Genomic DNA, 23183 nt, shown 5'->3' with positions numbered 1-23183 from the left:
ATTTTGACTTTATAACCCCATCTTAACTCAGACATCTGAAAAATATGTATTGCCTGAAAGACATCTGCTGCCCACACTACATAGACTTCCATGTGACACAGTCACTCCTGGTATCTTCATTTATGCTGTATTCATTAGTTAGTGTTTTTATTAAACAATCTGAGCAATATAATACTACAGCCATTAAATAGGGACTTTGACTATTGCTTTATTTGCATCAGGGAAGCAGTAGTGATACAAAGGTGAACAGTATGCAATCTCTTCCAGGCATTAGAGATCCCATGATCAGGCAAATCTGGCATATCACTGGTAAATAAGAATCTAGACTTCATCATAGTATTGTGAGCGCCACCTTCTGGTGAATTTTCAGTTTTAGCTGGCCTGTAATTAATATTACCAAGGATGGCAGAGTGGTTAGCATTGCTGCATCACACAACTGAGGTCTCTGTTTCAAAATAAAGACCACGGCACTATGTGTGTGGCTTGCCTGTCCTCCCTGTGCTGACATGTGTGTCCTGTAGCCTCTCTAGTTAAAAAGACAAAAAAATATATTTGATTTATTTCTAACTGCATGTGTTTATGTGGTAGAGAACTTAAACGGTAAGCTCCATGGGGCAGGGAATGATTTGAATGATTATCTGTAAAGCTCTGAGTAACAATAGTAATAATAATAATGTAATTTTCTTGATGGTGATAGGTGATAGAAGAGAATCAACTACAACTGGCTCGCAGGCTGTACATAAGTGAGAAGGCCTGGACGAAGGTTGTCAGGCATTTCATTGTGCTTCTTGCATCAAATGTAGGTTCATGTACTAACTAAACACGTTCAAGTTGTCTTTCTTTATGCATTGTGTCCTCTGTTGTTCATATGTGTTTCTTTCAATATAGGTTGGTTTAAGAATGAGCCCACAATATATCTAGCTATGCCCCTGGACCTGCTGATTGTAATGTGGTATAAAATGAACTGGAGGGCGTTATAAAGTTGCATAATATGAGCTGGAGTACTGTAATATGGCACATTATGAAATGGAGGCACTACAGTGTGGCATAATATGAACTGGGGGCGTTGTAATGTGGTGTAATATGAACTGTATGTCATATGAATTGGGGGTACTATACAGATGGAGCCATACTAATCGAGGCTCCGTCTGTGACTAGTTGCGCCTCACCAGACTCATCACCGGAAACGAATGGGACGAGAATGCGTCGTAGACGTGCATGCACCCCATTCACTTTGAATGGGTGAGTCTGTGTATGCTCGGCAGCGGGCCAAGGCATAGGCGCACCAAGGCACGCCTCTCACCCCCGCCTGCGATGCAGCTACGCTCAATAAGCATGACTCTATCTGTATATAGGCCCTCATTCCGAGTTGATCGGTCGCAATGCGAATTTAGCAGAGTTACACACGCTAAGCCTACGCCTACTGGGAGTGTATCTTAGCATCTTAAAATTGCGACCGATGTATTCGCAATATTGCGATTACAAACTACTTAGCAGTTTCTGAGTAACTTCAACCTTACTCGGCATCTGCGATCAGTTCAGTGCATGTCGTTCCTGGTTTGACGTCACAAACACACCCAGCGTTCGCCCAGGCACTCCCACCGTTTCGCCGGCCACTCCTGCGTTTTTTCCGGAAACGGTAGCGTTTTCAGCCACACGCCCATAAAACGCTGTGTTTCCGCCCAGTAACACCCATTTCCTGTCAATCACACTACGATCGCCGGAGCGAAGAAAAAGCCGTGAGTAAAAATACTATCTTCATAGCAAAGATACTTGGCGCAGTCGCAGTGCGAAAATTGCGCATGCGCACTAAGCGGAATTTCACTGCGATGCGATGAAAAATACCGAGCGAACAACTCGGAATGAGGGCCATTATGTGAATTGGGGTTACTGTTTTGCATAGTGTGTACTGGCAGCAATACAGTGTGACATAATGTGAACTAGGGCACAGCTATGGCCCATAAAATAAACTAGGGCACTACTATGGGGCATAATATTAACTAAGGTGATGATATGGTTCAGAAAATGAACTAGGACACTATTATGGGGCATATAATTAACAACTTCTGCAGGTAGGTGTGTCTATAGAAGCATTGGGGCAAGGTCCCCTTCAAAATGTTGCTATGGGGCCCACAAAGTTCTGACAACGCTCCTTTACTTTGTACACTGTAGTCGAGCACATCACAGCCACATAATATTTCCTCCTCATTGCTTATGATGTCTGCATAGGACACAAAAGACCTTTCTGAAATCCAGCAGACCACAGAGAAATGGCGAGAGCACATGGCCCGCTTTGAGCTAGAGGTACAACGCAGCGAGGAGTCAAGCAAGGAGAAGATACAGACCATCTGTACAGACTTGAAGAAGTGGCTGCTGTATTTTCAAGAGAATGTTTTGTATGTTGAATTTACATTTATATCTTTCTGCAGTTCCATTTTGTTCCTCTCTATTCTATGTATTGTGTATGTTCAAGTGATTATTTTCTAGTACACAACACAAAACAAAAATAGGTACAGTATTCACATGGGTCTTATAACAGCATCAAATGCATTATGCAGAACTTATAGTGTGTGTGGGGGGGGGGGTGTTAATCACAGAATATACAAGATCTAACTGTTCTCAGTGGTTCTGTATCAAATGTCTAATGCCACTATCCTTGCTAGGACAGCGTCAGTGGGGACAAGAGACTAAGGGGAAATTCAATTACTGCGGCTAATTGATCCCCGGGGGTAATTCAGTTGACGCCGATAAGCAGCATAATTAGGGATTTTGTTTCACCTGTCTGGCGGCAGGAGAAAAAAATCCCTGATAACAGCCATTTGTTTGCGGCCACAACCGTGAAAACACATGGATCTGAGAAGTTTTTCCAGATCCTGTTTGTTTTCACATGAAAACCAGTAAATTTCTCCATGGAAAATGGCATTAATTGAATTACCATAAAAAAACCATTGGACAAACAAAAAGCTTTATATCCATGTGTCCTACTTCATGTAATTTTCCATTTGGATCGATCAAACGTAGTCATGTGTCTTTTTCTTTCTTTTTGTTCATCATTTTCCGTTCATTGACCCAGTGTGGACTGGCACTACCAGGCAGTACCCGAAGATGTGACCATAAGATTACTACAAGATCTCCAGAACTGGAAAAATGTATGCAGGTTTGACAGTGAAACATATTTACATACATTTGTTCAAATCTATATACAGTATATAAAGTTGAAAGGTGATAAAAAAAATGATACCATCATGTTGGAATTTAATGACAGTGATGTCATTTCCTGAAAATTCTGGCATAACATATCTAAAGGGCCAGATGCATCATGGCTTGGAAAGTGATAAAATGGAGAGTGAAAATATACCAGCCAATCAGCTCTTAACTGCCATTTTTCAAACACAATGTACAGATATTGGAAAGCTGCTGAATCAGATGTATTTATTATGATTTATTATGTAGTATTATTACTCACTTAATGTGCATTAGGGAACACAAATTGTTTTTTCTTACACAGAATTACCCCTCCCTTTTAGCACCTGACTGATATTACATCTGATTGAGCAGCTTTCCAATATCTGTGCATTGTATTTAGAGAGGCATGGATGGGTCAGCATTAGGAGGGATTGCTGACTCCAGAGTGCCATTGGGGAAGCCAGGGGTGTCTCTAGGTAAGCTGGTTCTCAGATGCTGTTGGAGCCATTATCATGTGGCCTTACACTGGGCATTTAGACCCAGACATATATGTATTTATTTATGGGGTGGGTGTGGGGTGCGGTGGCCCCTGTGTCGGTATGGCTGGGTGGCTTCAGGTCGGCACACGCTAACACTTTATTAACACTCATGATTTTCCCTATCACTTTGTATATATTTTTGTATTTTAATCACACTTCACTTATATAGCACTTCTGTGCTTCTTATTAACCCTTATTAACTTTCACCTGTGTGCTGACCTGGGGTAGCCGACCTGTGCCGGCATGATAGTGCCCTGCACCCTGGACACATACCTAGTATTAGGGACTCCCATTGACGGAGAAGCCTTGTCGATCGACCTGGGGGCTTAACCCTATATCTGCAGATATACGCAACTAAAATCTCCGTATTATCTGATTTATTATGTAGTATTATTACTCACTCAGTGTGCATTAGGGAACACAAATAGTTTTTTATTAAATTTTTCAAACACAGCCTGTGACATGGCAGGTGGGACCTGATTGGCTGCTACTTTTTCACTCTCCGTTTTATCACTTTCCAAGCGATGATGTATCTAGCCCAAAGTCTCTAAACACTTCTGTTATTTCCTATACATCCTCATCACATTCCACCTGATGAGGAAAACACAGATGCTTCTGAAAATCGACCAATAACAACATCACAAATTTGTCCATAATCAAAAATTTCTATCAGTGTAGAATGAAAAAGGCACACGGGCATGAACAGGCCACATACAGAGAAAGAGAGGTTGTCTCAAGAAATAACAATAATAAAAATGAAGAAGAAATCATATATATGATAAAATCAAGTGCTGATAAGGGAATTAGACAGATAAGGGAGAGAAGAGATGAAGTAAATGAGGAAGAAATAGGAGGAGCAAAAGAGGGTGGAGTGCTGGGCTACCAGTGCCGCTTTCATCAAAAATAAATAAAATGTAAAAAATATTTTTTTTTAAATCTGAAATTGGAAAACATGCTTTATTTAAATCATAAAGCATTTGCATAGGGTTAACGACATGAGGTCAGGTCTTTTTCTTTCTTTTTTTATTTTTAACCAAATAATTTACTAACTTAAAAGGTACTTTTATGTGATAATTACCAATCATATACATGCTCTCATCAGCCTGTGCTTGCACAATCAGTAGCACCAATAAAACTTAAATCCATTTGCTTCCAAGTGGAACTGTGCACAGTGGAAAAAGTGAAAATATCACAAGTTCTGTCTACAACCACCAGTCTCCTCTCATTTATATACTAAATTAGTAATGGAACTATAGTTGACATCTGAGCTCTCTTAAAGACAGATGTTGCTTTTGTGTGCTTAAATAATTTTATTACATTGGTATTTCTGCGCTTCCAAATGCAGATGGCTGCACACACAAAAAAAAATATCCGAAAGTACAGTATATCACAGCAATTGCAGAAACAAATCCTCTCCATCCTTGAATATTTTACCGCAAACGGTTTTCCATGTTTGCATAGGTCATAGTTTGTACAGTACATCTCATCTCTTATTTGTCTAGGAATGCACCAACTCTCATAACAATTCCCAGGGACAGACTGGGGTTCCAAATCATCTCTGGCATTTGTGAACGTGTGCACACGTCACCGGGGGGAGCATGGACACAGCGCACTGGGGTGTGCCACGAGTTAGGCGGTGTGGACTCGTGACGCGCCCCCATTCCATGGTGAAGCACGCTTCAGACTAGGGGGGTTGCAACACGGCACACAGGGATGTGTTGCAAGCCAGTGGGATGTGGACTCGCAGCATACCCCCATTTCCACTGAGGCACAGGCTAAACCAGAGAGCCAGAGGCTGTGCTGCGTGTGGCCTTGATGGCTCTATGTGAGATGCTGATGGTCAGTATACTGACATCGGCATCACGAGCAGTGGAATACCGGCAGGGGGCGGGTGCAACGAAGCCCCTTGCGGACTCGCTGCGAACTCGGCGAGCTATGCTACGCTCGCCACAGGTTCTAGTCTCCCTCTGTGGGTGTCGTGGATACCCATAGAGGGGGAAACACTTACCTCGCCGGTATACCGTTGGCGATATGGTGCTCCAGTTGGGATCCCGGCGTTGGTATTGTGACAGCATGTGATTGCTGACCGCATACCCTTCTGGCATATGCCAGAAGTGCCAGATGGGCAGTCCGGCCCTGGCACTTCCTAGAAGAAAATACACAATTTCCCACTATCTTATTGAGATTCAGATCTATTTATGTACTGTGAAAACAGGCAAATTTGCAAGAATTATTAGCTTATAATATCACAAAACATCATAAGTTTTGCAGGGAGACATTTTTGAAAATGAGTAAATTATCTTTCATATCATTACAGTAATCAGGCCCGATGTCAGCAAAAAAAAAAATAGTTTTGTAAAACTAACCACAAGCCACAATATTATATAGTATATTCAGCTTGTAACAGAAAGTTAAATAGCAATACATGTAAATGTTCTCTTTATGCATGCATGTAGATGCTGAGTGAGGAGCAGCAACAGTTTGAAGGCAACAAGGTTGTAAATAATCAAGAGTCTCTGAAAGCTGCCGCTGACATTCAGAAGCAATGGTCTCACATTGGGGAAAAAGTCCTGAAGAGACACGAAGGCCTGGATGGGAGCCCAGCTCCAGAACACAAGACCATGGGAGATTTGAATAACATGACAGAGCTACTATGCGAGCAGTATAGAAGTAGAGTGCAGGGGGAAAACGGTGAGTCATTACTTTGTTGGTCATTCTGACTGTATATCCATACCTCCCAACTGTCCCGATTTTCGCGGGACAGTACTGATTTCCGCAGGACTGTCCCGCTGTCCCACCCGCAGGCCGCATTGTCCCGGCGTGGTGAGGGGGCAGTTGGGAGGCTCCTGCACTTGCTGCTCTGCTTAGCAGAGCAGCGGTGAATGTCTATTCAGTGGAGTCAGAAGGAGAGGGGGCATGCCAGTGGCTCACGGAGCGCTGGGCATGCCCCCTCAGGGACGAAAACGGGGACGTGGCTCGCGATCGCAGGCCCTCCCGCAAATCCACGCCCCTTTTATAGGCCATGCCCCCTTTGCCGTGCATGTGTCCCTCTTCTAGTGCAAAGAAAGTTGGGAGGTATGGTCAGAGGTGTAGCAAGGTGTCATGGTTCCTGGAGCAAGGTATGTTTCGGCGCCCCCCTCCCCTGTACTAAATTGGGGGCGTGGCCACCTGGGCCGGTTCTAGACCTTGTGGCACTCAGGGAGAAAGTTTCCTTTGGCGCCCCCCCCACACACACACCTACACACCTAGGTCAAACATAGTGTGCGCTGAAGGTACGCGGCAAAAAAAAGGAGCGTGGCTTCATAGGGAAGGGGCATGGACCCAGTAGTTGTGCCCCCTGTAGCTGTGCCAGCTGTAGATTTGCCGCCTGTAGTTGTGCCCTCAGTAGATTTGCCGCCTGTAGCTGTGCCCCTGTAGATTTGTCCCCTGTATTTGTGCCCCTGTAGATTTGCTCCCTGTAAATTTGCCCCAGTAGTTTTTGCCCCCTGTAGTTGTGCCCTCAGTAGTTGTGCCCTCAGTAGTTGTGCCCCCTATAGCTGTGCCCCCTGTAGATTTGCCCCCAGTAGTTGTGCCCCCAATAGATGTGCCCCCTGTAGCTGTGCCCCCTGGTGCTGTGCCCCCTGTAGATTTGCCCCTGGTAGTTGTGCCCCTGCAGCTGTGCCCCCTGTAGATTTGCCCCCTGTAGTTGTGCCACTGTAGCTGTGCCCCCTGTAGTTGCGCCCCTGTAGATTTGCTCCCAGTAGTTGTGCCCCCATTAGTTGTGCCCCATCTAGCTGTGCCCCCTGCAGATTTGCTCCCGGTAGTTGTGCCCCATCTAGCTGTGCCCCCTGTAGATTTGCCCCCTGTAGCTGTGCCCCCTGTAGATTTGCCCCCTGTAGTTGTGCCCCTGTAGCTGTGCCTTCAGTAGATTTGCCCCCAGTAGTTGTGCCCCTGTAGCTGTGCCCTCAATAGATTTGCCCCCAGTAGTTGTGCCCCCAGTAGTTGTGCCCCTGTAGCTGTGCCCTCAGTAGATTTGCCCCTGTAGCCGTGCCCCCTGTAGCTGTGCCCCCTGTAGATTTGCCCCCAGTAGTTGTGCCCTCTGTAGCTGTGCCCCCTATAGATTTGCCCCCAGAAGTTGTGCCCCCTGTAGAATTGCCCCCAGTAATTGTGCCCCTGTACCTGTGCCCTCAGTAGATGTGCCCCCAGTAGTTGTGCCCCCTGTAGCCGTGCCCCCTGTAGCTGTGCCCCCTATAGATTTTTCCCCAGTAGTTGTGCCCCCTGTAGCTGTGCTCCCAGTAGCTGTGCCCCCAGTATTTGTGCCCCCTGAAGCTGTACCCTCAGTAGATTTGCCCCCAGTATTTGTGCTCCCTGTAGATTTGCCCCCAGTAGTTGTGTCCCCTGTAGTTATGCCCTCAGTAGATTTGCCCCCATTAGTAGTGCCCCCTGTAGATTTGCCCCCAGTAGTTGTGCCCCCTGGTTTGTGCCCCCTGATAGCGCCACTTACACACAATAAAGAAAAAAAAAAAACAATACTCATCTGCTCCGCTCCTGCCTGCCTTTGCTGCTGCTCCGTCTCCGCAGTCCTGTGGAGTCTGGCCGTGTCTCCACCCATCTGGTGTCGGATGTCAGACGCCCGTGCATCATGGAGCACGGAGGGTGGGAGGGAGCTGACGCTGCTAAGGCTCGCAGCTGTCAGTGACTGACAGCTGCGAGCTCCGTGCGGCCATGCGGAAGTTACTGTCTTGGGCACCTGGAGCTCGAGCTCCACCGGAACCGCCCTCTCTACGCCCCTGGGTATGGTATATCTTTCTAATAAAACCATTTATGGGCAGTCATGTATTTTCTCTATCTCTTATATATTTGTCCAGATCTGTGACTCTATGACTCATTTGCTAACGCTGGGTGTGGCTAGGAGCTCTGAGTCATAGAGTCACAGATCTGGATAGGAGAGACTAGGTAAAACACACGCTGACAAATAGTGAGAGCTACACCTAGCAGCAGCCAGTGCCCTGATGACAGCCCCACCCAGGGGTAATGGGGCAGTTACCAGTGACCCCGGGACGATACACTGCATCACTGAGCTCCGCCACATGTGGGCGCCATGCTGCTGTGGCTGCGAAAGAACTTCTGTCAGTCCGGGATCGGGGAGGAGGAGGATTAAGGCGGTGTGATCTCACCTGTCGGGCGGACACCCGTGCTGGGCTCCCCGTCAGCTGTCAGGCCGTGTGCCACTGCTGGAGGCAGGAAGGGGGGGAGGTGGGTGGTGACGGCCGCCCTCCGTGCCCACTCCGCTGCGATCCTCCCGTCGTCTCTCCACCGATCACATCCCAGCCTCACCCGCCGCTGTCGGCTGGCTCCCGGTAGCCATGTTAACACTCAACAGCTGATGCGTAGCTCTCACTCAGCCGAGAGACCGCAGGGACTCTGGGAGTTTTAGTACCCAACCCCGCCGGCTGGTCCCCGGGGAGCATGAGGGGGAGCGGCGGCCGCGGACTACATCTCCCAGGGAGCACAGAGAGGGGACGCGATAGGCCCGCCTCCCCCTACACGAGGATAGACTGCAGAGGGTGCGTGTCACTGTGACATCACAGCAGTGCAGTGGGGAGACTACAACTCCCGGCATGCCTTGCACGGCCAGGTGGTTGCTGTTTCTGGTGCAGAGTGAGAGTCTGTAGTGTGCAGGGTGCAGGGACAATGAAGCTGGTGAGAGGCTAATACCATATACTGTTATGAGGGATAAGTCCCCAGCGTGCACACTGTGTGTGTGATGTTATATAGGGGAAGGGGCAAAACCTCCCTGAAAATTTTTTGTCGGACTCGGGTGTGTTTGGATTCGGGTGTTTTTTTTAAAAAAAAACCTCAAAAACAGCTTAAATCATAGAATTTGGGGGTCATTTTGATCCCATAGTATTATTAACCTCAATAACCATAATTTCCACTCATTTTCAGTCTATTCTGAACACCTCATACCTGACTAAGCTAAGCGACCCAAGTGGCCGACACAAACACCTGGCCCATCTAGGAGTGGCACTGCAGTGTCAGGCAGGATGGCACTTCAAAAAAATAGTCCCCAAACAGCACATGATGCAAAGAAAAAAAGAGGCGCAATGAGGTAGCTGTGTGACTAAGCTAAGCGACCTAAGTGACCGACACAAACACCTGGCCCATCTAGGAGTGGCACTGCAGTGTCAGACAGGATGGCAGATTTAAAAAATAGTCCCCAAACAGCACATGATGCGAAGAAAAAAAGAGGTGCACCAAGGTCGCTGGATGGCTAAGCTAAGCGACACAAGTGGCCGACACAAACACCTGGCCCATCTAGGAGTGGCACTGCAGTGTTAGGCAGGATGGCACTTCAAAAAAATAGTCCCCAAACAGCACATGATGCAAAGAAAAAAAGAGGTGCACCAAGGTCGCTGGATGGCTAAGCTAAGCGACACAAGTGGCCGACACAAACACCTGGTCCATCTAGGAGTGGCACTGCAGTGTCAGGCAGGATGGCACTTAAAAAAAATAGTCCCCAAACAGCACATGATGCAAAGAAAAAAAGAGGCGCAATGAGGTAGCTGTGTGACTAAGCTAAGCGACACAAGTGGCCGACACAAACACCTGGCCCATCTAGGAGTGGCACTGCAGTGTCAGACAGGATGGCAGATTTAAAAAATAGTCCCCAAACAGCACATGATGCAAAGAAAAAAAGAGGCGCACCGAGGTCGCTGGATGACTAAGCTAAGCGACCCAAGTGGCCGACACAAACACCTGGCCCATCTAAGAGTGGCACTGCAGTGTCAGGCAGGATGGCACTTAAAAAAAATAGTCCCCAAACAGCACATGATGCAAAGAAAAAAAGAGGCGCAATGAGGTAGCTGTGTGACTAAGCTAAGCGACCCAAGTGGCCGACACAAACACCTGGCCCATCTAGGAGTGGCACTGCAGTGTCAGACAGGATGGCAGATTTAAAAAATAGTCCCCAAACAGCACATGATGCAAAGAAGAAAAGAGGTGCACCAAGGTCGCTGGATGGCTAAGCTAAGCGACACAAGTGGCCAACACAAACACCTGGCCCATCTAGGAGTGGCACTGCAGTGTCAGGCAGGATGGCACTTCAAAAAAATAGTCCCCAAACAGCACATGATGCAAAGAAAAAAAGAGGCGCAATGAGGTAGCTGTGTGACTAAGCTAAGCGACCCAAGTGGCCGACACAAACACCTGGCCCATCTAGGAGTGGCACTGCAGTGTCAGACAGGATGGCAGATTTAAAAAATAGTCCCCAAACAGCACATGATGCAAAGAAAAAAAGAGGCGCATTGAGGTCGCTGGATGGCTAAGCTAAGCGACACAAGTGGCCGACACAAACACCTGGCCCATCTAGGAGTGGCACTGCAGTGTTAGGCAGGATGGCACTTCAAAAAAATAGTCCCCAAACAGCACATGATGCAAAGAAAAAAAGAGGTGCACCAAGGTCGCTGGATGGCTAAGCTAAGCGACACAAGTGGCCGACACAAACACCTGGTCCATCTAGGAGTGGCACTGCAGTGTCAGGCAGGATGGCACTTAAAAAAAATAGTCCCCAAACAGCACATGATGCAAAGAAAAAAAGAGGCGCAATGAGGTAGCTGTGTGACTAAGCTAAGCGACACAAGTGGCCGACACAAACACCTGGCCCATCTAGGAGTGGCACTGCAGTGTCAGACAGGATGGCAGATTTAAAAAATAGTCCCCAAACAGCACATGATGCAAAGAAAAAAAGAGGCGCACCGAGGTCGCTGGATGACTAAGCTAAGCGACCCAAGTGGCCGACACAAACACCTGGCCCATCTAAGAGTGGCACTGCAGTGTCAGGCAGGATGGCACTTAAAAAAAATAGTCCCCAAACAGCACATGATGCAAAGAAAAAAAGAGGCGCAATGAGGTAGCTGTGTGACTAAGCTAAGCGACCCAAGTGGCCGACACAAACACCTGGCCCATCTAGGAGTGGCACTGCAGTGTCAGACAGGATGGCAGATTTAAAAAATAGTCCCCAAACAGCACATGATGCAAAGAAGAAAAGAGGTGCACCAAGGTCGCTGGATGGCTAAGCTAAGCGACACAAGTGGCCAACACAAACACCTGGCCCATCTAGGAGTGGCACTGCAGTGTCAGGCAGGATGGCACTTCAAAAAAATAGTCCCCAAACAGCACATGATGCAAAGAAAAAAAGAGGCGCAATGAGGTAGCTGTGTGACTAAGCTAAGCGACCCAAGTGGCCGACACAAACACCTGGCCCATCTAGGAGTGGCACTGCAGTGTCAGACAGGATGGCAGATTTAAAAAATAGTCCCCAAACAGCACATGATGCAAAGAAAAAAAGAGGCGCATTGAGGTAGCTGGATGACTAAGCTAAGCGACCCAAGTGGCCGACACAAACACCTGGCCCATCTAGGAGTGGCACTGCAGTGTCAGACAGGATGGCAGATTTAAAAAATAGTCCCCAAACAGCACATGATGCAAAGTAAAAAAGAGGCGCAATGAGGTAGCTGTGTGACTAAGCTAAGCGACCCAAGTGGCCGAAACAAACACCTGGCCCATCTAGGAGTGGCACTGCAGTTTTCCAGCGAGAGGATGAGTGCTTCCATCCTCATGTGAATCTGAATCACTAGCAATGAACATAGGCCAGGGCCTCAGCCGTTCCTTGCCACTCTGTGTCGTAAATGGCATATTGGCAAGTTTACGCTTCTCCTCAGATGCTTTTAATTTTGATTTTTGGGTCATTTTACTTAACTTTTGTTTTTTGGATTTTACATGCTCTCTACTATGACATTGGGCATCGGCCTTGGCAGACGACGTTGATGGCATTTCATCGTCTCGGCCATGACTAGTGGCAGCAGCTTCAGCACGAGGTGGAAGTGGATCTTGATCTTTCCCTATTTTACCCTCCACATTTTTGTTCTCCATTTTTTAATGTGTGGAATTATATGCCAGCATCAATAGCAATGGCCTACTACTATATATACTGCGCACAACTGAAATGCACCACAGGTATGGATGGATAGTATACTTGATGACACAGAAGTAGGTAGAGCAGTGGCCTACTGTACCGTACTGCTATATACTAAATACTGGTGGTCAGCAAACTGTGCACAACTAAAATGCACCACAGGTATGGATGGATAGTATACTTGACGACAAAGAGGTAGGTAGAGCAGTGGCCTTCTGTACCGTAATGCTATATATTATATACTGGTGGTCAGCAATATGTGCAAAACTGAAATGCACCACAGGTATGGATGGATAGTATACTTGACGACACAGAGGTAGGTAGAGCAGTGGCCTACTGTACCGTAATGCTATATATTATATACTGGTGGTCAGCAAACTGTGCAAAACTGAAATGCACCACAGGTATGGATGGATAGTATACTTGACGACACAGAGGTAGGTAGAGCAGTGGCCTACTGTACCGTACTGCTATATATTATATACTGGTGGTCAGCAAACTGTGCAAAACTGAAATGCACCACAGGTATGGATGGATAGTATACTTGACGACACAGAGGTAGGTAGAGCAGTGGCCTACTGTACCGTACTGCTATATATTATATACTGGTGGTCAGCAAACTGTGCAAAACTGAAATGCACCACAGGTATGGATGGATAGTATACTTGACGACACAGAGGTAGGTAGAGCAGTGGCCTTCTGTACCGTACTCCTATATATTATATACTGGTGGTCAGAAAAATTATGCACTGTACTCCTACTATATACTACAATGCAGCACAGATATGGAGCGTTTTTCAGGCAGAGAACGTATAATACTGGTGGTCACTGGTCAGCAAAACTCTGCACTGTACTCCTCCTATATAATACTGCTGGTCCCCAGTCCCCACAATAAAGCAGTGTGAGCACAGATATATGCAGCACACTGAGCACAGATATGGAGCGTTTTTCAGACAGAGAACGTATAATACTGCTGGTCCCCAGAATAAAGATATTTGCAGCCCCCTGAAAGTTCTGAAACAAAGTGAGAGGACGCCAGCCACGTCCTCTCACTATCATTTCCAATGCACGAGTGAAAAATGGCGGCGACGCACGGCTCCTTATATAGAATCCGAATCTCGCGAGAATCCGACAGCGGGATGATGACGTTCGGGCGCGCTCGGGTTAACCGAGCAAGGCGGGAACATTCGAATCTGCCTCGGACCCGTGTAAAATGGGTGAAGTTCGGATTCCGAGGAACCGAACCCGCTCATCACTAGTATTTACTGTACTCCTGATCTTCGACGGAGACCAACTGCAAGTACACCTGGACCAGGCATCGCCCACCTATTCAAACCGACCTATGACCCCTCTTGTACTGTAAATGACCATCCCTGTGACCTATAGGTGAAGAGATTACAGTTTCTATTGTATCATGTTTTGGACAAATGTATAAAAGCCAAGCTGCCTGGCCGGCCAGACACTTTCTGTGAAGGTCATCTATCTTGATTGACTGAGGACCGGGACTTGGTGGCGCTGGCGAAACAAACTTATGTATCATTGATTGTAGCCTCTTCTCTTATTGTGATTGTATTATTGTTGTAACCCCCTTTTAGTAAATATATGTTGGTAGGTTGGATCCCAACATTTTAAATACAATTGGTGTTGTGTCCCTTTCCTGCTAATGGTTTAAGTGTATCTCAGCCACACGTGTTGCTGCATTGTGCTCACAGCGTGTAGGCCTGTGTACGCAAAGTGCGTACTTATTTCGCCCATTCGGTGTGAGTACGCAGAGTGCGTACACGGGCCCTCATTCCGAGTTGTTCGCTCAGTAATTTTCTTCGTATCACAGCGATTTTCCGCTAATTGCGCATGTGCAATGTTCGCACTGCGACTGCGCCAAGTAAATTTGCTATTAAGTTAGGTATTTTACTCACGGCATTACAAGGTTTTTTCTTCGTTCTGGTGATCGTAGTGTGATTGACAGGAAGTGGGTGTTTCTGGGCGGAAACTGGCCGTTTTATGGGTGTGTGTGAAAAAACGCAGCCGTTTCTGGGAAAAACGCGGGAGTGGCTGGAGAAACGAGGGAGTGTCTGGGCGTGTTTGTGATGTCAAACCAGGAACGAAACTGACTGAACTGATCGCAGTGGCAGAGTAAGTCTCGAGCTACTCAGAAACTGCTAAGAACTGTCTATTCGCAAATCTGCTAATCTTTCGTTCGCAAATCTACTATGCTAAGATTCACTCCCAGTAGGCGGCGGCTTAGCGTGTGCAAAGCTGCTAAAAGCAGCTTGCGAGCGAACAACTCGGAATGAGGGCCACGGTACGGGCTTGTGTACGCAAGGTGTGTAAACAGAACGGCCGCAGCGGCTTGAACTTTAGTGAAATAAGGTATTGCTTTCTCGTCCTGTAAGTTAACCAGCATTAAAAACAGGTACAAAAGGTCAACAGGTGAAAGGTTGACAGTGCTTAAGGTCAACAGGTTCAAAGGTCGACACATGTTTTTTGGGCCAAATCTTGTATATTTCATGTTATGTGACCACCATCAGTACAAACGTGTACCTTCACCACAGGTTACTATTCTCAATAGATGTCCACATGGATAGTAAATCAAGCAAATTTTTAGAAAACATGAAAAAAACACCAAAACATATGTCGACCATTTATGTGTCGACCATTGTCACGTTGACCGCTTGAACCCGTCGACCTTTTGTACCTGTCGACCTTAAGCACTGTCGACCTTTCATCTGTTGACCTTTTGCATATCAACCATATGGGGCTGAAAGTGGTGAAGTCTGAGTTGGCCGGAGGTGCGGGTTCCTGGCCAAAGGGAGGCCCACACCGCACACCCTGCACCCATATAATTATACTTACCCCTCAGGAATCCACGGCTGCCGGCGCTGGTGACATAAATCACCAGGAAAATTGCGCAACGGCCATTTTCCCAGTGATGGGCACACAAGCTCATCTTTCCTGGAACAAAGCCAGAGTGTACAACACTGCGTCTGCTAACGGGAGGGGACCGGCAAGCAGCCTACACACAGGCATCCTCCTCTAATAATCCACCCCTGCATATGAGTCAATAATGCAACCTACTCTTTGCCTGATGAGTGGTATTGATGCAGTTCTTCATCACATCTACCTCTGTAGTACCCAAGGTTACGCACTCAGTTGTAGCTAAAACCCCTTTCAGACATACAACCCGGGAATTTCCCTGCTCATTCCCGGGTTTTGCACCTCTGAAAAATCCCAGGTTTTTGCTGGGATCCCCTTTCACACTAAACCTGTGACCTGGGAAATTCCCGGCTTGACCCCTTTTAGACATAAGCCTGGTCTGCCCTTGCATTCTATAAGCCAGGGCAGACCAAACTACTCTCATGTCACATGTCATACACACACACGTCACACATACATGTCTTACACATACATACATACATGTCATATACACACATATGCCAAACTCATACACACATACATGTCACACACCAGCCACCAGACCTCACCACAACGGCCACGTCTCTGTTGCTATGCTGCGCCGGCTTTTACTACATTCTGCAGCACGGACCGCAGCAGCTGGCGCACGCCCGTTCCAGGCAGCCCCACCCCCACCAGCAGTAAACGCCAGTCAGAGGCATCTAGATTCAACCTGGGAGTAAATTCCTGTGTCGCACTATTCACACTTAATCCGGGTTGTTCACCTGGGACTTAAGACCATGTTCCCGGGTTAGTGCCTTTCAGACATAACAAAATCCCGGGTCGATGCGCGTTCGTGTGCAAAAACCCGGGATTTTGGAGGATGACTGCAAGGGGTATAAGTCTCTCTCACCTATGACACCTGTGGATGAACATCAAACAGATGTCCATGCACATGCAGGGTTAATAGTAGCAAACTGCAAAAACAGCAGGTGTAGCGGTGTACAGTTACCACTGATGAAAAGAATAAGATACAGTAGATCTCTATATATACATCTTTGGACTCCAGCATAGTTTACTTAATTAAATAGTGGTCTCCTTTGGCTGACACATAATGTAACTGATGGAACAAAAGGCATATTATTGTTATTGCTCTATCAGGGAGACACATTGCCTAGCGACAGACTGTAACTGTTATCCGGTAAGCACACCTCACACTCACACATACTGTAGGTGTTACGCTGCAGCAGTCACTGCATGAAACAACACGCTATGATTCCCCAGCAGTGATATAGGAATCCAGGCTCCAGTACACAGGACAATAGAGTGTCCAGTTTCTTCTAAATAATTCTTAGCATGCAAATGTAGGTTTATGTGTTACATGTGAATGTGTATGTTTTGTCATTGTATATGATGTCTACGTATTTGTTATAAATTAATGGTAATAATAATTTATTACAACTGTATTTTTAAATGACTAATAAAGTGTATATTGTATTATTGTGGAGTGCATGTAAGGGTTTATATAATTTTTATTTCTGATAATGATTAGCTTTCAAAATATAAAGCAAGTAATTATATAAAAAGAAAAGATGCTAATACAATAGTTTTTTTTGGACTATATACATGATATTTGTCCAGGTTTCCTGTTTAATATCATTGGAAACCTTCAGCAGCAAAGCTTTAACATTCAGCCAGAGCCGGATTAAGGCGGGGCGGAAGGGGCAGTGGTCCCGGGGCCCCCACACACTGGCCCTCATTCCGAGTTGTTCGCTCGCAAGCTGCTTTTAGCAGCATTGCACACGCTAAGCCACCGCCTACTGGGGGTGAATCTTAGCTTATCAAAATTGCGAACGAAAGATTCGCAATATTGCGAAAAGACTTCTCTGTGCAGTTTCTGAGTAGCTCGAGACTTACTCTTCCAGTGCGATCAGTTCAGTGCTTGTCGTTCCTGGTTTGACGTCACAAACACACCCAGCGTTCGCCCAGAGACTCCTCCGTTTCTCCATCCACTCCCGCGTTTTCCCCAGAAACTGTAGCGTTTTTCACACACTCCCATAAAACGGCCAGTTTCCGCCCAGAAACACCCACTTCCTGTCAATCACATTACGATCATCAGAACGAAGAAAAAACCTTGTAAAGCCGTGAGTAAAATACCAATCTTCATAGCAAATTTACTTGGCGCAGTCGCAGTGCGAACATTGCGCATGCGCAATTAGCGGAAAATCGCTGCGATGCAAAGAAAATTACCGAGCGAACAACTCGGAATGACCACCACTGTCCTCACAACTGCAAAAAAACATTGGAGTAGGAGTACAGCATTTACCTGTCTCCTCTCCGTCCTCCTCGGCAGCTGAGACGTTCCATTACAGCTTCAGCCGCTGAGGAGCTTCACTCACTGCAGTGTGAAGTCTCGCGAGATTTGACGCCCCTCGGCGGCCGCAGCTGTAAAGGAACAGCTCAACTGCCGAGGAGGACGGAGAGGAGACAGGTAAATGCTGTACTCCTACTCCAATGTTTTTTTGCAGTTGTGAGGACTGTGTGTGGGGGGCCCACAGATTTGTTGCACAGGGACACCCCAGACCTTAATCCGGCCTGGCATTCAGCATAGTATGATATTTGGCTGCCATTCAGCATAAAACGCTGATGTCTCTGCTTTCTTCTCTCATATGTACACTGTACAGGAGTCGCCAGAGGCCTCACATCAATGTCAAGCAGTTTGGAGCACTGGTCATTGCCACTGCATGCACATAAATATGCACCCAAAGACACAAGAGAATCTGATTGGTCAAGCTTGTTCCACCTTCTTCCCGAATGGATTGCCCAAGCCGAGCAAGTATTTGAACTAATAGGGAGTCCAGACTCAGAAGAAAAACCCAGATTGGATTCTATCAAAAAGTATGAACAATACATTAAAATCTAGATTTGGCTGCACAAGAAATCATATCAGAAGTGTTATATACTGTACTGTATATTTACATTCCTAAGAGTAATATGTTAAAAATATACATTTAATCATAACACTCTGTAACACTAGAGAAGGGATTTTAGTGTCTGATAATACAAGCTATAACCATAGGTGTGCGCAGGGGGGATGCCTGGTGCGCACAGGCACCCCCTAATGTCTGGCACCCCGATCTCACATGCCTGATGCAGCGATCGCCGAGCAGGCTGATTACTGTCCCCTCTGCGCTGCACCCTGTTAGGACCTCATTACCAACCGGACGCCTGGGTTAATCAAGGGTGCCACTTACACCGGCTTTCAAATTCCCAGCTCCACCTCCATGTACAAAAACAGTGTGACGTAACGTTATTACGTCATGCTGCTTGCATACCCACCACATACACACATCTCTCTGTCTATGCTGTGCCAATGCCAGCCGCTGATGAGGAGCAGCATGCAGCCAGCGTTCCTCTTAGGAAGACAAATTCAATACTGGCAGGCAGTCGGCAGCAACATTGACACGTCACTCGTTTTTCCAGCAGCGGCAATACTAGTCTGCGACTGTCATTGTCAGTGAGTGACTGACTTGTAAGTAAGCTGTTGCAGCTTGCAGGGGAAAGAGAGGGGGAGCCAGACCAGGCTGAGTAGGAGCACTGTAATTGCAGTGAGTGCCATCAGGGGTGTTTGTTTGGAACACACCGCAACATCTGACAATGTATCTGCTTTATTAGGATTGGTACAAAGGTGGATATTTTATATGCGTTGACCATCAATAGATGGTGCTAGACACGCCCAAAAGGCGGTGATAGACACACCCCTCCGACAGTGCACCCCCTAATAAAATGTGCTGCGCACGCCAGTGGCTATAACAAACAAAGCTGATAATTCAGTGGGATGGAGTACATAGCGGAGAAAAGGACTATGGGGCATAAAGAAGGCACACATTGGGGACCGCAGGTGAAAGCATGGTATTGACAATGGATTTTTACAGACTTAAAGGTGGTGAAGTGGTGGGTTATAGAAAAGCTTGCAGCCACTCAGAGTGCGAGAATGTCGACAGCAGCACAGAGTATTTCAGTTGACCAACTAATGCATGTCCATGAGTTACTTGATTTGAAGTGGGCCAGGCCATTGTGTAACTGTGAGAATGTAAACATTGACATCACCATAGAGCAGTAACATGAGGTACTGTAACTGTAATTGTGAACCTGGAGCGGAAACATTGAGAGGGCAAACATTCCAATTCGGGCTTATTTTCTTCTAGAGCTCGCAGTGCACTGTGCATAATGTGCACAGTAACTGTGTCCTGACCACACTGACTGTATGCACAGAATGAAAAGCAGGCATCTGATTACTGATCACAGTGCCTGTTGTATTTTCTGTGTTCTGTGTAAACTGCACCGCATACACCATGCATGCAAATGCTGGTATCTTCATTAGCCCTGTAAGAAACAAAGAGCCCTATTTCTGCAGCCTTAAATGGGGGAAGCCAGTTTTTGCATGAGTAAAGGGGGGTACTCACGGAGCGATTATCTAAGCAATCTGACTAGATCGCTTAGATTTTACCCCCACAGCGATAGCGATGCACAGCCCCGCGCATTGCTGTCGCTGGTGCTAGGTTTGCACTTTAGGAGTAGCTCCCGGCCAGCGCAGCTTTAGCGTGCTGGCCGGGAGCTACTCGTCGCTCCCCGTCCCGCAGCGGCTGCGTGTTACATCACGCAGCCACTGTGGATCATCCCCTGCACGGTCCGGCCGCGCCTACGCTGGCCGGACCGCGCCCACGGTCCGGCGGCCAAACGCCACCGTTCCACCCCCCCCCCACCCTGCGACCGCCTCTGCCTGTCAATCAGGCAGAGGCGACCATAGCGCAGCGACGGCCTTCGGCCATCTGGCATGCGCCGGCACACTGCGGTACCGGAGCATGCGATAAACTGCAGAGTGCGATCGGGAGAGAATGACCCCATGTGTGAGAACCTGGAGTTCATTCTTTCACAGGTACTAAAAGCAAGCGACAAAATAATTGTTAATGGAGTTCAGGAATCACCTGGACAGACTTGTATCGAATGCACTGTCCTGGCATGATAGCAATGATAAATAAGTCAGAAAAAGGCTCTCTTAACGTTCTATTTATCAGGAAGGGGGGGGGTCCATAAAATTATGTAGAAACAGCAGTTTTTGCATCATTTTATGTGTTCCCACTATAAAAAAATCTCCTGCAAAGGGCTAATTAATGCTGCTGACCGCAGTCCCCATTATTATCAATAGGCTTTGCTGAGTTTTGCCATGTTGGTTTTTGCCATCCTGAGATGGTGTAAACTGTGTTATGCCTATGGAAACAGAAGAGGGTCTTATGATTCCTCTCCCACAGCCTCTGCCCGGCTCCAGAAACTGATGCACGGTGTGAGATTCTCAGACAGAGGGGCAGATGTATTAAGCCTGGTGAAGTGATAAAGTGGAAGGTGATAACGCACCAGCCAATCGGCTCCTAACTGTCATGTTACAGGCTTGGTTTGAAAAATGACAGTTAGGAGCTGACTGGCTGGTCCTTTATCACTTTCCACTTTATCACTTCACCAGGCTTAATAAATCTGCCCCAGAGTCTTTCAAAAATGTTAGTGACTCCTCCAGTGTGGCCAGGCTGTGGGGGAGATTCAATTGTTTGAAAAGTCGGTTGGGAGTCTGTTTTTTCCTGTCTATTAGATAGGAAAAAACAGACACCCAACTGACTTTTCAAATAATTGAATACCGCCCTGTAACTCGCAGGGGTTATCATAACTGTTGTCCCTTCGATTTACATTTAGTACATACTCAGGATTCTTTAATTAAAACTGAAAAGTCTCTTGCAATAGAAACTGATAATAATCGCAGCATTGTGCACCTTAATGCTGCAAAAAATGTTGATAGTAAATGCTACTTTAGGAACCAAAAATGTGTGTATACATAAATAGACCCCATAGTACATATATCCACCTTGTTCAGTGGGATCGTTTGAAGGTGCACGCAGAAAAAGCAATGCAAAGAAAACCGACTTGTAAGTCACACAAATGACAAACAACTGCTTTGTCCATATTCTCCTCTATGTTGCATACCAACATTTAATAATGAAATGTGCAGGAAACAGTCCTGAATTTGTCTGGAGTGTCCCATTTTGGAGGACTGTCATACCGTCCCATCATCAGTACATTACTGAGCTGAGATGACCTCCAACCTGCATGAGACTCAGCATCTTTCCCACAAAGTACAACCAGAAACAAATAGCCATCTGATTGTACAGTTTACCCTTTAAATAGGGTTCGGTATGAAATCCCGGTCGTCGGGATTAAAGATCCTGACGTCAGAGGGGGTAAGTATTTTTACCTCTCCTATCCTAGCCTAAACCTGGCGGCAATGGATAACCGTCCGGGGGTGGCGGCTATGTGTAACCCTCTGGGGGTGGCGGCTAGGGCTAAACACCCTCCCCCCAGTGCCTAACCATAACCCTTCACCCCCTTCCTCCCCCCAGACCTTTCCACCGGCATACCATCCATCAGGATGCTATATGCATTCATTTAAATATGACCACCAATAACCGGTATTGGGAGGGAATAATAAATAGCATACAGATATAATTCTTGTATCTATTGATAGAACCCATGTAAATGTATTTGAGTAATTATCTGCTTCTAAGAAGTATAGTAACTCGTATTATCTCATTAGAGTGGAAACAGAAGAGGTCTTTAAGACGCTGCAGCATTGGGTTCTGACCATCACAAGCGGAACAGAGAGAGACAATGTGCAGCTCACCCAGGAGGTTTGTATGCTTTGTTGGGAGTAGATCTGGCTAATATACAGAACAGGCAGCTCGCTGGCCAGACACAAAGCCACAGCTGTACTATTGTATTTTTCTGCTAACAATCTGTCATTTAATCCGGGTGTATTATGGCTGACCGGTGGTCAGGAGACCGCCAGTCAGCTTACCGACACCGGGATCCCAGCAGCATACTGACGCCGGGATCCCGGCGGGGAGCGGCGAGTGCAACAAGCCCCTTGCGGGCTTGCTGCGCTCGCCACGCTGTGGGCTCGGTGGCGACCTACGGTCGCCACGGGTTCTATTCCCACTCTATGGGTGTCGTGGACACCCACGAGTGGATATAGTCCCTGTTGGTCGGCATGCCGACCATCGGGATAGTGAGGAGTTGGGATGCTGGAGGAGGTCATGTGACTGTCGGTCTCCCGACCGCCGGTCACATGAATACCACCCATTTAATTCTTCTGAGTAAAACAAAACCAAACATGATGGCTGCTCTATCCCGGCACCACTAGCAGCGTTTATGGTATACTCACATATTCCACCCATATATATGTACCACCCTAACTCCTACTGTATTGCACAGCACAACTGAATTTCATGTTGTGTACATGTCTATACCAGGGAAGTGCGGTGAGGTAAATGGCTCAGGAGGCACTGGCTAGCACCAGAGCCAGATTTACACGCAATACGAGTATAAGCCAAAGGGTACATCTGGTGCAGCAGTATAAACTCCTGGAAATTTGGTCAGTATTGATCAGAGATGTGTGGAAAAGATAAGCAGGGGAGGCACTGCATCACCTGCCATAGACATTTACTGCAGAGTTTTGGCTATAAAAATGATTGGAATAATACAAAGAAGATATTTCTAACATATTC

At 46.8% G+C, this 23183-nt stretch overlaps 1 protein-coding gene across 5 annotated transcripts in view; it reads left to right on the top strand.

The window, feature by feature from the left end:
* The window catches only part of AXDND1 (axonemal dynein light chain domain containing 1), a 254349-nt gene that overhangs the window by 174368 nt on the left and 56798 nt on the right, over positions 1-23183 (top strand). For all 5 annotated transcript variants that reach the window (XM_063939813.1, XM_063939816.1, XM_063939814.1 and 2 more), the window contains 6 exons: positions 698-799; positions 2230-2396; positions 3074-3149; positions 6182-6416; positions 18258-18471; positions 22214-22307. In XM_063939813.1, the coding sequence (XP_063795883.1) occupies positions 698-799; positions 2230-2396; positions 3074-3149; positions 6182-6416; positions 18258-18471; positions 22214-22307 (888 nt within the window). The remainder of the gene's footprint in view (positions 1-697; positions 800-2229; positions 2397-3073; positions 3150-6181; positions 6417-18257; positions 18472-22213; positions 22308-23183) is intronic.

Source organism: Pseudophryne corroboree, chromosome 9, assembly GCF_028390025.1.
Source record: "Pseudophryne corroboree isolate aPseCor3 chromosome 9, aPseCor3.hap2, whole genome shotgun sequence".
NCBI classification, from domain to species: domain Eukaryota; kingdom Metazoa; phylum Chordata; class Amphibia; order Anura; family Myobatrachidae; genus Pseudophryne; species Pseudophryne corroboree.
The sequence above is the reverse complement of the archived record's forward strand: the minus strand, read 5'-3'. Positions and strand labels throughout refer to the sequence as shown.